Source organism: Equus caballus, chromosome 5 (assembly GCF_041296265.1).
Source record: "Equus caballus isolate H_3958 breed thoroughbred chromosome 5, TB-T2T, whole genome shotgun sequence".
In the NCBI taxonomy this organism is placed as follows: Eukaryota; Metazoa; Chordata; class Mammalia; order Perissodactyla; family Equidae; genus Equus; species Equus caballus.
The window spans coordinates 61293883-61308225 of record NC_091688.1 but is presented as its reverse complement, the minus strand read 5'-3'; the positions used below and the strand labels follow the sequence as shown (position 1 = coordinate 61308225).

At 35.2% G+C, this 14343-nt stretch overlaps 1 protein-coding gene across 13 annotated transcripts in view; it reads right to left on the bottom strand.

Moving 5' to 3' along the window:
* ST7L (suppression of tumorigenicity 7 like) overlaps nt 1–14343 on the bottom strand; it is a 90317-nt gene that overhangs the window by 33811 nt on the left and 42163 nt on the right. For 11 of the 13 annotated variants that reach the window (XM_070268514.1, XM_070268513.1, XM_014740056.2 and 8 more), the window contains 2 exons: nt 4304–4454; nt 645–737 (listed from right to left, as the gene is read on the bottom strand). In XM_070268514.1, the coding sequence (XP_070124615.1) occupies nt 645–737; nt 4304–4454 (244 nt within the window). The remainder of the gene's footprint in view (nt 1–644; nt 738–4303; nt 4455–14343) is intronic. The other 2 variants (XM_070268506.1, XM_070268515.1) reach the window with 1 other exon arrangement.

The following is a 14343-nucleotide window of genomic DNA, read 5'->3' as shown; positions in this document are numbered from 1 at the left end:
GGAAGTTCCCTTTTATCCCTAGTTTATTCAGAATTTTTATCATGAATGTGCATTGGATTTTTGTCAAATGCTTTTTCTGCAGCTATTGTCCTTTATTCTATTAACATGGTGCATTACATTTTCAGATGTTAAACCAACCTTGCATTTGTGAGGTAAATCCCACTTGGTCATGGAGTATAATCCTTTTTATATGTTGCTGGATCTAGTTTGCTAATATTCTGTTGAAGATGTCTGTATCTATATTCATGAGGGATGTCATTCTATAGTTTCCTTTTCTTATAATGTATTTGGTTTTGGTATCAGGGTAAATTGGTCTCACAGAATGAGTTGGGGAGTGTTCCTTCCTTCTTTATTTTCTGAAAAGAATTTGTGAAAGATTGGTATTATTTCTTCTTTAAGGTTTATAAGATGACTTCTCTTTTTAAATCTTTAATCTTGGTGTCCTTCATTGCATCTAGCATAGGGTTTTACCCAAAAAATATCTGGGAATGAAATGATTATGCAACTACATGCAAGAAATGGCTAAAATAGTATTCAAAGAGTATCCTAAATTTCAACTAAAGGCACTTTTAAAATGGGAGAATACTATGAAAAACAATCTCACAACTACTTTTAAGTTTAAGAAAACTAGAATATTTACTTACTAGGTAACAGCTCTCTATCAGCAGTCTCTGTGCAGCTGGGATAAGGGTAAAATAGGTGGCCTTTCTCTAGTGGGTATGGAATCATTCTAAAAGCTGAGAAAAAAAATACATATGTTGGCATTCAACTCAGATTCATTTTCATCCTATACTATAGATCAAAGCTATTTTGGAGACATATTTTTACAAAATTTTCACATAGCATTTTATTTTCTTTTTTAGAGACACATTTTAGATGAAAGAAAGCAAAAGAAGAACTAAGGGGAAGAATAAGATTTATTTAGAGAATAATGAATGGTCTGGCTGGAATAAAACTAAAGGGAATAGTGGATAATAAGACTGGCTGGGTCTTTCTTGCCTTAGTCTCCTCATTATAAACACAAGAGACTTAACTTTGTAGGTATGAATTCCACTTCTTATAAGAATATTCATAAAATTGCAACATGTATAACTGTTGTGGCTATAACCGTTGGCAACCTAAAAGAGTTCTCAATGGGTAGCTTCACATGTGAGATGCCAGCAAAGTTTTCTATGAGGAAAGTTTAATTTAGATCAGGGGTCACCAAAGTATAGCCCTCTGACCAGACCTGGCCCACTGTTTTTGTAAATAATATTAGAGGGGCCAGCCCAGTGGCACAGCGGTTAAGTTCGCACGTTCTGCTTTGGCAGCCTGGGGTTCACTGGTTCAGATCCTGGGTGTAGACCTACATACCATTTGTCAAGCCATGCTGTGGCAGGCGTCCCACATATAAAGTAGAGGAAGATGGGCACAGATGTTAGCTCAGGGCCAGTCTTCCTCAGCGAAAAGAGGAGGATTGGCGGCAGATGTTCGCCTCAGGGCTAATCTTCCTCAAAACTAATATAATATTTTATTAGAATACAGCCATACTTGTTCATTTATATATTATGTAAGGCTGCTTTCAGGATACAAGAGTGGGGTAGTTGTGACAGAGACTACGGCATGCAAGGATTAAATATTTACTATCTGGCCCTTTACAGAAAAAACTTACCCATCCCTGATGTAGATTATCACCAACTCTTGTAGACTCTTAAAGAAGGAATCCTTTTCGATCTACTCAGCTAGCTAAAAACTCAGCAAAATTGTGATACGGTTTTTGTTTTTCTTTTAGTGCTTAACTCTATAAACTTTGGTAAAAATATGAATTTTGTTTTGCCACAATAAAAACTAGTAATTTTTCCAAAGTCACAGAGCAAATCAGTGGTAACACTAGGAAATCATTCATCACCATGATTTTTTTTTTTAAAGATTGGCACCTGAGCTAACAACTGTTGCCAATCTTCTTTTTTCTTTTTTCTTTTCCTTTTTCTCCCCCAATCCCCCCAATACCTAGTTGTATATTTTAGTTGTGGTTCCTTCTAGTTATGGTATGTGGGATGCCGCCGTCTCAGCATGGCCTGATGAGCGGTGCCATGTCCGTGCCCAGGATCCAAACCAGCAAAACCCTGGGCCGCTGAAGTCGAGTGCACAAACTTTACCACCCAGCCACAGGGCCGGCCTCCATCAAGATGACTATTTATGAAATACAGTATGTCATACACTTATTAAAAACCTCCTGTGTGCCAAGCAGAACACTAGGATTAAAGACATATACAAGATAAATGAGATAGAGTTTTGAGGAGCTCATAGTACTGAGAAAAAGCAAAAGAAAGTCTAATTACCCAAAGACGTTGAGCTCCTCAGTTTTAGTAGTCCCAGTTTCATTAATCTGTAAATTGTCAGTGTCAAGCACAGTGTCTGACCCTTAGCAAATGGTTAATGTAGAGGTTCCCAAATTTTCTTGGTTCAAGGACACATGGTGCCCTTCGTGTCTCAGTAATTTTTTATGATGCCCCTATGATGAAATAAATATCTAACAATTCCACTTATTAAGTAGTGGGTCCAAACAACTTTAAGAGCTTATGTTCTAGCAACTTAGCAGTTATTCGAAAAAATGATAGACATAAATTAAAGGAAAAAATAATTATTTCATTTTTAAATAACCATCATTTCTTATTAATGTGATGTATGAGCCTGCTGGGCACTGCATAACTTCTCAAAACTTGGAATCAGATTGACTACCAGTATCCTCATTTCCTGTTCCACAATGATTTTGTGTGGTACTTCTTTTAAGCACAGAAACTAACAAAAACCCAGCTTTGTGAAGCTATGACAACACTGAAAGAAATAGAGAATGGAGAGACACCTAATGGTGAAACCATTAACTATCTAGAGCTAACAGTTTGAATGGGCGTCTGACAGATGTTGAATATTGCTGTGTTTCCACTGAAAATTTAAAATATGCTGTGGTACTTGTGTAAATGTACTGTAGTGCCCGAAGATGCCTCAGTACAAAGTTTAGGAACTGAGGGGATTAACCAATTTTAGTGAATGAGCATTGAATTTACTTTTGAATTTTTATTGGTAGCAGAGGTATACTTTCCAAGAGAACTGTTATAAAAATTCAACTGATAAAATATTTTGGTTAAGCTTCTTCATTATCTTAGTGATTTTAGGAAATTACAAATAAGAGACCTAGTAGTAAATTGAAAAACAGTCCAGTTCTCCAAAGAAGGTATACAAATGGTCAATTAGCAAATAAAAAGATGTTCAACATCATTCATTATTAGGGAAATGCAAATCAAAACCACAATGAGATACCACTTAACACTCATTAAGATGACTATTATCAAAAAACCAGAAAATGACAAGTGTTGGTGAGGACACAGAGAAAGTAAAACCCTTGTGGACTGCTGGTAGAATGCAACATGGTGCAGCTGTTATAAAATTTAGTATGGCAGTTCCTCAAAAAATTAAACAGAATTATATGATCTAGAAATTCCATTTCCACGTATATGACCAAAAGAATTGAAAGCAGGAGCTTTTGTATACCCACGTTCACAGCAGCATTATTCACAACAGCCAAAAGGTGGAAACAACCCAAATATCCACTGATTATATGATTCCACTATATGAGATGCCTAGAGCAGGCAAACTCATAGAGACAGAAAGCAGAATGCTTACCAGGGGCTGGGAGGAGGGAAGACTGAGGAGTTACTGTTAATGCGTATAGAATTTCAGTTTGGGATGATGAAAAAGTTCTGGGGATGGATAATGGTGATAGTTGCACAACACTGTGATTGTACATAATGCCACCGAACTGCACATTTTAAAATGGTTAAAATGATAATTTTCATGTTATGTATATTTTACTACAATAAAAAAAAGATTTAAAAAAGAATAGAATTAATATTAGTTGTGAGGAAAATAGTTTCATGTTGTACACATCTGAAAATAACACATAACAAAACAAAAACAGTTCAATTTAAAAAATATTAGAACAATAGCTCAACCACATTAAAATGCTTATAAACCAACGATGTAAGTTTTCATTTTCTTTCCTTAGAAATATGCAATTTAAATGAACATATGGCAGAATACCATAAAAGTTTCTCATTCTGCTTTTCCTAAATGTGGAATCCATATAAATACATTAAGAATTTCTTCCACCAATAATCAAAATATAACATCATTGAGTTTACTTTGAAACCAATCTGAACAATAAATCCTTACAGAAACTCAGACAATCTCATTAAAAAAAGACTGCCTGTGAATGCAATGGATAGTCAAAGAGATTAGTGTTACTTTTGGAAAGAATACTTACTGCCTTCCCATGTACATTGTAATAGATTAAGGGCACCTTCTATTCGCTTCCAATGCTGAAGATGAAAGAAAGCATAGGCAATTGCTTCACTATCACCCCGTTTCAGAATGTGTTCTGGAGGCAAAATCAGACTTTTCATCTCTAGTAAATACTAGAAAAATAACACACAGACATAGACACATCACAGAAAAAAGAAAAATTATGTTAAATTCAAACGCCCACAAAAATGTAGATTCAAATTTTATAAAGTCAATTTGATTTAAAAAACAAACATTAAGCTAGTTGAAATGACAAGAGGGTCCTATTGATAACATGTATATAACATGCTTATATATGCAAATTCCAAAGAGCAGAATATTCCTATAGGTAAAAATAAAGTGATAAATGGCTCATGTGTGACCTTGCCAAATACCAAATGAAAACTCAAGCTGAGGAAACAATGTGAGAGCAAACAGTTATTTTTCCAAAAAGAATTAAGTGTAAAAATTATAAAGAACAATTTTGGAACAACACTTTATGGTAAGATTCAATTCTTTTTTTTCTCTTATTTCCATTTTGCAGATGAAGCAACCTAATTGTGAAGAAGTTCAATTAAATTAATATTTACTGAGAGCAAAGCACTATACTTGTCAGGGAGCACCAAAAAACACTCTATTCTCTGGAGCTTTCTAAAGTGCTGAGAATGACAGATTTCTTAAGTTAATAATGACAACCAGAATGTGCTAAGTGCTTTATGAGAGCTATAAACAATGTATATAAGAATATGGATAGGAAGTATTAATTTTTTTAATTTAGTCTTTTATAACAGCTTCAATGAGATATAACTCACATATTTTACAATTCACCCATTTAAAGTATACAACTCAGGGGCTGGCCCTGTGGCCGAGTGGTTAAGTTCACTCGCTCAGCTTCAGCGGCCCAGGGTTTCACTGGTTCGGATCCTGGGCGCGGACATGGCGCCGCTCGTCGGGCCATGTTGAGGCGGCATCCCACATGCCACAACTAGAAGGACCCACAACTATAAGTATACAACTATCTGCTGGAGGGGATTTGGGGAGAAAAAAGCAAAAAAAAAAAGGTTGGCAAGTTGTTAGCTCAAGTGCCAATCTTTAAAGTATACAACTCAATGGTTTTCAGTATATTCACAGATAGGTGCAATTATCACTGCAGTCAATTTTAAAACACTTTCATCACCTCAAAAGAAAACCCTGCACTCTTCAGTTATCACCCTCTACTCCCCAATCCTCCTTAAGCCCTAATCAACCACTAATCTACTTTTTGTCTATAGATTTGCCTATTATGGATATTCCATACAAAGAGAATCACATAATACATGGTCTTTTGTATCTGGTTTCTTTCACTTACCACAATGTTTTCAAGGTACATCTATATTGTAGAATATATCAGTACCTCACTCCTTTTTATAGCTGAATAATATTCCATTGTACGGATATAACACATTTGTTTATCCATCCATCATCTGATGGACATTTGGTTGTTTTCATCTTTTGGCTATTATGAATAATGCTGCAATAAACATTCACGTACAAGTTTTTATGTGAACGTGTTTTCACCACTCTTGGGTATATACCTAGGAGTGGAATTTCTGGGTCATATGGTAACTCTATGTTTAGGAGGTATTTATTATGACTTAGGGGCTGAAAATAAACCACTTGGAATTTGGGATTTGAGTTGATATATAAAGATGGATGGAATGTGGGGGATGAGCAGATTGGGGGGGAGGGTGGGCGGAGAAGAATAGGAGGATATATTCAAAGTACAGGGCCAACTTTACCAAGGCACTGAGCCAAGAAAGTATAATGCAAAATGCATTTAAGGGATTAGTGAGTATGCATGTTGAAGAAGTTAGAGCCTATCAATTCTTAGTCACAAATAAAATTCAATTCTATCTTAAACTCTTGAAGAAAATACTTGCCTTAATATTGTAATCCACAACAAAAGCTGTATAATCAGTTATTACACTAACCAAATGTACTAATTATATGAAGAAAGATGCAAAATTAACCACTTGTACATCATCTTTACTATTAAAATGGTCAACATAAAACAAAATCTTTAAAAAATATTTAGTTAGCTAAACACTTGCTCCAAGGACTGAGACCAGAGTACACTTCCCCTACTAAAATAGATTTGAAACAACCTCTTTGGTCCTAAATAATTTGGTACCACATTATGAGTCATAAGATCCAAACCACATTAATTTCTGTTAATATCAAAAGAGAAACATTCCAGAGGTGTCTCAAAAGATATATTCTCACATTTCAAATTCTAAGTTCCTCAGGTTGTTACATAAACTAATGAGATAAACAACATAAATTAAAGAGTTGAATTTGTGAAACACTTTGTAAAACTGCTACAAGCAGGAAGACTCTTAAAAACAAAAGGTTGTAGTTTCAAAATTTAACCCTTAGGTTATTAATCAATATATCTGTACTCATCATATTAATATATCTAAAGTAACTTTTTATTTTTGTCTATGAAATACGCCTTTCCGACACTTAGTGAGCTTAATGCCCATCTTTAGTTATTCTTCTATACCCTAATAAGGCTGAAATTTTTTAAAAAAAAGATAAAAGAGATTAATTACTCTTAGTCTTGATGTCTCTGGCTCTTTCCTCAAAGTGTAAGAATGCAATCTGCTCATCAATTTATTTTAGCAGATGTCACAAGCTATGAGATTATTTACTAATCCAGTTTGGGGACTTAACATTTCCCATTCAGTTTCTTACAGGAATGCAGCAGAGGTTGTGTCCTGGTCAAGCAAAGCCCATTTGCTGCCTGGTTGGGTTCTCTCCCCTTAGTGCCTTGGGCCTATATTCAGGAGGATAATATTCTTTCTAATCCTCTCTAATCCTTGCCCATTTTTTTAAAACACAGTAAAAGATCACTCGCACCAGGCGGCTGTGGGAAAATGGACTCAAATAGCTGACCTCTGACATGACTCCTTATGCTCTTTGCAAGTGCACTAAGAGCTTCTTCAGTAGGAAGCAAAGAAAATGTAGCAATCACAGTGGAATCTCCATCATAAAAACAGTATCTCATTTTTGGAAGAAAACTGTTTAATACTTAAACCAAGTCCTTTCTATTAAAATTCTGCTTCATTTTACAGATAGAGGAGACAAAATATCCCCAATTATTTTCAATGAGTTTTAGAACCCTGATGCCTTTAAACTAAAACCTATCTTGGTAGCCACTTAGCAAATGGTAAGCGAAGATATTCATTTAACATCATTCAGTAAAACTTATATTATAAAAAATATCAACTTAGTAGGTCAATAAAATACTTTTTGAACAGCAACTATGTATCTATATTTTCACTGTTTAATAATCTAAGTGACAATTCAGACAGTAATCAAACACATATGGTACACTTATTAGGAAATGATACTTCAGGATTTTATAGTAAAAAATCTTTGCTATTTAACCACTAAGACAAATTTTCCGTATGCTCTTAGTTTTTATTATCATGTCTTACCTACCAGCAAATGTCCTTTCCAATTTGCTTTAAAACAAAGCCATTCTTATTTTTCAGTTTCTAATAAGACATTGAAATAAAATACACATTCCCCAAAATATAAGGGAAAATTTCCAGTTTAAGGAAAACATATTTAAAATAGGTAATTATAGAATTATTACTTATTTTATCTCCTTCACAAATTGCTACTCAGGAATTTCTGCTATCCAGCAAAAGCTATCAGTTACTACACAATAGAAACCACATCCTTCAATACTACAGCACCTCGCATATTACACTACACACAGTAGGCACTAAATTACTTAACTGACTTGATCTGACATATATAGCTAAAATGTCTTCAAACTCATTTTTCAGTTTTTAGTTAAAGATATTTTCTAACTCTCTGGGCAAACCAAAAACAAAACAAAACAAAGACAAAAAAATTCTGCTACCCAGACAACTTTCTTTTGAAGAATATGAAAGGTTAAAAACTGAAGGGTGGTTTGTTTTGTTTTGGTCTTTTTTTCTGCTTATGAAAGTACATGCTGCTCAGTGTATAAAAATGCAAACACTGCAGTTACATAGTAGAAAATAATATATTACAAGGTTGAAGAATAAAAGAATAAAGAAAATAAAGATAATCTGATTTATGTTTGTCTAGATTTCTTTTTTAAGCATAACTTACTATTTTTCTTAAAAATAGGATCAAACCATTATGCAATTCACCTTTTACTTCACAATATATCTTGTATATCTCTTACTGTCTCTATATAGATCTAACTCACTATTTTTTATTGTTGTATACTATTTCATTAACAGCTGAGTTATTTTATAAGTTAAGAAATAGGTCATGCTGGAATTGTACTACCATCCTTTTTAAAAGGCCAAAATTGATATCATTAAGTAAAACTTATAAAAATATTAAGTTAAAATGGCTTAAAAATTCCAAAAAATGATGTGGTCTAAAATTTTACTTTCTTTAACTTAGATAGGCCTTTATAGCCATGCAGATCTAAACTACAGACATGTCTATTTACTGAACATTTACTGAATGCCTGTTATTTGCTAGGCAGAGTATCACACGTAAAATGATGAGTAAGACAAGAGTCTTGCTTTTATAAAACTCAAAGGGAACTAAGGGAGAGACATGCAAATAAACCAAAAAAAAGATGTGACTAAGGTACTGAAGAAAGAGAGAAGAGAGAGCCATAACCTCTGCTTGGGAAACGCAGCAAAAACACCTCTATAAAGGAGGCAATAGATGAGCAGGGTCTTGAAGAATGGGTAGAAATTTGCCAGAGAAGAGATTGAGCATATGTACAAAGGTAGGGAGACATGATCAGACATGACCAATCCAGGGAATAGCAGCACTGGAGATAAGGAGCAAGGCAGAAACAGCAAGGAGTAAGGCTGGAGACAGATAATGGGCCCAGACTGTGAAGGGCTTCCATATAAGCAATATTAAGGGGTTGGCCCTTATCCTATAGGTGATAGGCAACAAGCAGAGCTCTTTAAGCAGAGAAGATCTGCTGTTTAGGTGGATAACTCTGGCAACGGCCAAGGTGGAGAGGGGTTGATGGTAGGGAGACCAGTGATGAATCTGTTTTAATCGTCCAAGCAAGAGATGGTAAAGTATTTGAGATTATTTCTATATCTATATCTCTATGTTCAGAAATGCATAGAAAATGTCTATCAATGTATACACCAAACAAAAACAGAGGTTACCTGAGAGAATTAGAATTTTAAGGGAAAAAATAGGGAATTTTTTACTGCATAAACCTCTACAGGGTCTGAATTTTTTTTTTTTTTTTTAAAGATTTTATTTTTTCCTTTTTCTCCCCAAAGCCCCCCGGTACATAGTTGTGTATTCTTCGTTGTGGGTTCTCCTAGTTGTGGCATGTGGGATGCTGCCTCAGCGTGGTCTGATGAGCAGTGCCATGTCCGCGCCCAGGATTCGAACTAACGAAACACTGGGCCGCCTGCAGCAGAGCGCGCGAACTTAACCACTCGGCCAGGGGGCCAGCCCCTACAGGGTCTGAATTTTTAAAAAGCACTCATTACTTTTATAACAAGACCAATAATAATTTTTTAAAGAATAGGTAATGAAGGTGCACAATGGTCAGTGACAGTGGGGATGAAGTAGAGGGCTAGATCTGAAAGACATTTCAAAGGTTATAATACGAGTTGGTAATTTAGGAAGAGCAGAGGTAAAGGTTAATGAGGAGAAGAGGATAATTAAGCTATAAATCACAATATAGAAATAGGAAGGAGAGGCTAGTTGGAGAAGAGACTTAAAAATAAACTTTTAGGGTCAGCCCCAGTGGTCTAGTGGTTAAATTTGGCACACTCCACTTCAGCGGCCTGGGTTTGGTTCCTAGGCGCAGACCTACACCACTCTTCTGTCAGTGGCCATGCTGTGGTGGCAGCTCACATACAAAAAAAGGAAGACTGGCAGTGGATGTTAGCTCAGGGCAAATCTTCCTCAGCAAAAAAAAAAAAAAAAAAAAAAAAAAATTTAAATTCAGTTTGAAACACATTAAAGCATCTGAGGTACCTATTAGATATCCAGGTAAAAATTTGCACAACTAGATGGAAATGCAAGTTTATCAACAAGGAAGGAAGCCAGAGTTAAAAGATACAGATTTGGAAATTATCAGTAAATAAAACATAGCTGAAGACATAAACCAAGCCAGGCACCTAGTATGTGCTGCAAGGACCTTCCATTTTAACTTCAAATCACCTTATTGTTATGTCTGGAATAAATCAGAAATTGCTTGTGACAATTTTAACTAGGATTCAACTATAGACAACATATTCAAATAACTACTCAAGTCTCTTGGTTTTCACTAAAAATATAAGAAATTAACACCATTTTGGAAGCTATAGTTAAAAAGACATAATGATGTATGGTCTGATGGTTTCTTTTATAACGCTAAAACCATACCTATGCTTACACTCAAATTCACTTTAATTTTGAATTGCTTTGATCTTTACAATTTATCTTTAGATTACTTTGTTTCTATTACTTTGTAAATCTTACAACAGCTTTTGACCAAAAGCAATATAATTCTGACCTGAAGTAATGATAATGCTTTATAATCTTCCTCTTAAAAGCAGAGGTTAAAGAAAAATCTCTCTGAAGGCATCTGAAATTAAGGTACTTTGCTCTTGATCAGTCATGCACACCAAGAACCAATTTATCTCTGCAATTAGTTTTCTCAGTGCACATTCTATGAGATTGGACAGGCAGGATGAAAGCAGAGAGTCCACAGAGATGTGTATTAGCGAGGAGACTAAAGACGGTTCCCAGAAAGAAAGTAAACAGGACTGCTATATGAATAAACTGAAAGAAAACATAATACTAGCTAACGGCCTCAAGAGCAAAGAGAAAGTAATCTTATGTTGAAAGGAGAGGGAAGGGAGGCTAGAGGGCACTTCGCACAGGAAAATTCCTTTCCATATCACCCCAAAGAGCAGCACCTCAAGAGACAAGCAACCACATCTCAACCCTTCCACCCAGGCTACAGTACAACAGAACATGAAGACAAAGGCCTGACTGGGCTCTAAGTGTGGGTCACAGACTTCAACACTACTGCCCTTTTTCTCTCTTTACTCCTATTATGCCAGAGTCTCAACTGAGTGCCTGTTTCCCTCTTATCTTTTATATATGCTGCTATAACATAGGTAGTTTGGCCAATGAAATGTAAGCCTGCTGCTAAACAGCTAGTATCTTCTTTGGTGGATGAGCCTTGTTACATCCTACAGGCTTCAATTTCTCATCAACCAGAATGGATTTTACCTTTTATATATCAGTTTTTTTTTTTTTAATTTTTATTTTTTTAAAGATTTTATTTTTTCCTTTTTCTCCCCAAAGCCCCCCGGTACATAGTTGTATATTCTTCGTTGTGGGTTCTTCTAGTTGTGGCATGTGGGACGCTGCCTCAGCGTGGTCTGATGAGCAGTGCCATGTCCGCGCCCAGGATTCGAACTGACGAAACACTGGGCCGCCTGCAGCGGAGAGCGCGAACTTAACCACTCGGCCACGGGGCCAGCCCCATATATCAGTTTATTTTTAAAATTCCCCTTGCACTTATAAAAACCTCCAGGCACAGTCTGCTTTTTTGGCAGCACAATATTAAAAACAGTTTTATGTAAAATAAGAAATAATAATTTTTTTTTCTTCTGCTTTTTTCTCCCCAAATTCCCCCAGTACATAGTTGTATATTTTAGTTGTGGGTCCTTCTAGTTGTGGCATGTGGGACGCTGCCTCAGCATGGCCTGATGAGCGGTGCCATATCCACACCCAGGATTCAAACCAGCAAAATCCTGGGCTGCCAAAGCAGAGCACATGAACTTAACCACTCAGCCAGGGGGCCTGCCCCAAGAAATAATAATTTCTTAAAGCTACAAATAACATATTCCTAAACATGTACTAAAATTGTAGAGATTTACTAAACAAGTTTTTGTTATTGTTTTGTTTTTAAATGTTCTACTTTACTCTTCCCCAATGGCTTCTTCTGTAAGACACAAATAAATTGTCCTCAGAGTATTAACTAATTCAAATTAGTTAATTCCTAACTGTCTCAATATCTTCACCTTCACCTCATCTCAACAAAAGAATCCCAAATCTTACACATTCTAAGGCTATAAGCATTAAAAAAAATTCACCAGGAAAGAGTACATACTGGAACAGCTTAAACAGGAAGAGAAAATGGTAACAGAAGTATAATAAAGCAGTGATTGCCATGATAATCAATCCTGTTGCCTGACACTCATTGTGTTAAGCACCTCACATGTATCATTTCATTTAATCAGAAGGCATGACACTTTGACAGTGCTTCCCAAGCAGAGTCAGATTCTTTTTTCTTTATTGAGGTATAATTTAAAAACAGTAAAATGCACAGATCTTAAGTATACAGTTCAATGAGTTTTGACAAATGCAGACAAGTAACACCCATTCAAGACAGAACATTTCCATCACCCCAGAAAGTTCTTTCCAGTTAATCTCTTATCCTGACCACATGAGGCAACTACTGTTCTAATTTCTGCTACCATAGATCACTTACCTTGAATGCCACATAAATGAATCCTTCAGTATGTACTCTTTTGTACAACACTGTACTTTTGAGATTCATCTATGTTTTGCTTGTATCAGTAGCTTTTTCTTTTTATTGCTGAAGGGTATCCTACTGAATAAATATATTGCAATTTGTCCATGTACTTGTTAATATACCATTTGAGTTGTTTCCAGTTTGGGGCTATTATGAATAAAGCTGCTATAAACCTTCATGTTCAAGTCTTTTGGGGGACATATGGTTTCATTTCTCTTGGGGATATACCTTGAAGTAGAATTACTGGGTCTTAGGATAAAGCATATGTTTAATTTTATAAGAAATTGCCAAACAGTTTTCCAAAGTAGTTGTATCATTTTATACTCTTAGCTGCAATGTATGAGAGTTCTAACAGCTCCACATTCTGTCCAACATTTTATCAGTCTTTTTAATTATAGCCATTCTGGTAGGGGTGAAGCAGTACCTTGTTGTGATTTTATGTTGCATTTCCCTGATAACTAATGATGTTGAGCACCTCTTTATGTGTTTATTGGACATTCCAATATCTTCTTTCATGAAATATTTGTTCAAGGCTTTTGACAATTTTTCATACTGTCTTTTCTAATTTACATATTCTGGATATGAGTCCTTTGCCAAACAAAATACAATTTTTTTTTTCCTGTCTGTGGCTTGCCTTTTCATTTTCTTAACACTGTCTTCAAAGAGCAGAATTTTAAATTGTTCAAAAGGCCAATTTATAATTTTTCTCTTAGGTGACTTTTTTGTCCTAGAAAATATTTGCCTACTCCAAAGTTTCAAAGATATTCTTAAATGTTTTATTCTAGATATTGTATACTTTGTTTTTACATTTAGGTCAATGATCTGTCTTAAATTCATGTTTATGTATGCTATGAGAAAAATTCATGATTTTCCCCCATTCTGACATCCAAATGTTCCAGCACCATTTGTTGAAAAGAGTTTCCTTTCCCCATTGAATTACATTGGTTCTTTTGTCAAAAGTCAGTTGACCATACACACGTAGATATATTTTTGGACATTATGGTCTGTGATTTTGGCTTTTTATTTCAAATTTCAAATATAAAATTATTTCAAATTTAAATATAAAAGTAATAAAATTTAGAAAAATTTGGTGGTAGAATGCTTATAAAAAACCTTCAGTGAAATATTGCAGCAAGCTATTGCTAGATTCTAAATTAGAAGTGGACAATACTATTCTAACTGATGTGTATAGTGTCATACTAAGAACAGTTACATCTACAGCAGATCACTGACATTCACAGATTTAGTATTTATAATTTCAATCATCTGTAGTATCTCTAAACATCCAGGATTTATAAAGCCATCATTTTACTAAGGCACAAATTTGAATCATGTGCGCTGAGGCTTGTGCACATATGTGAGTAATTTACCTAATGAATAACCCTAGCTGACTCTTCAGCATCCATATCTCAGCAAGGTTCATGAGCCACCCTGTTTTCATTTCATGGGTA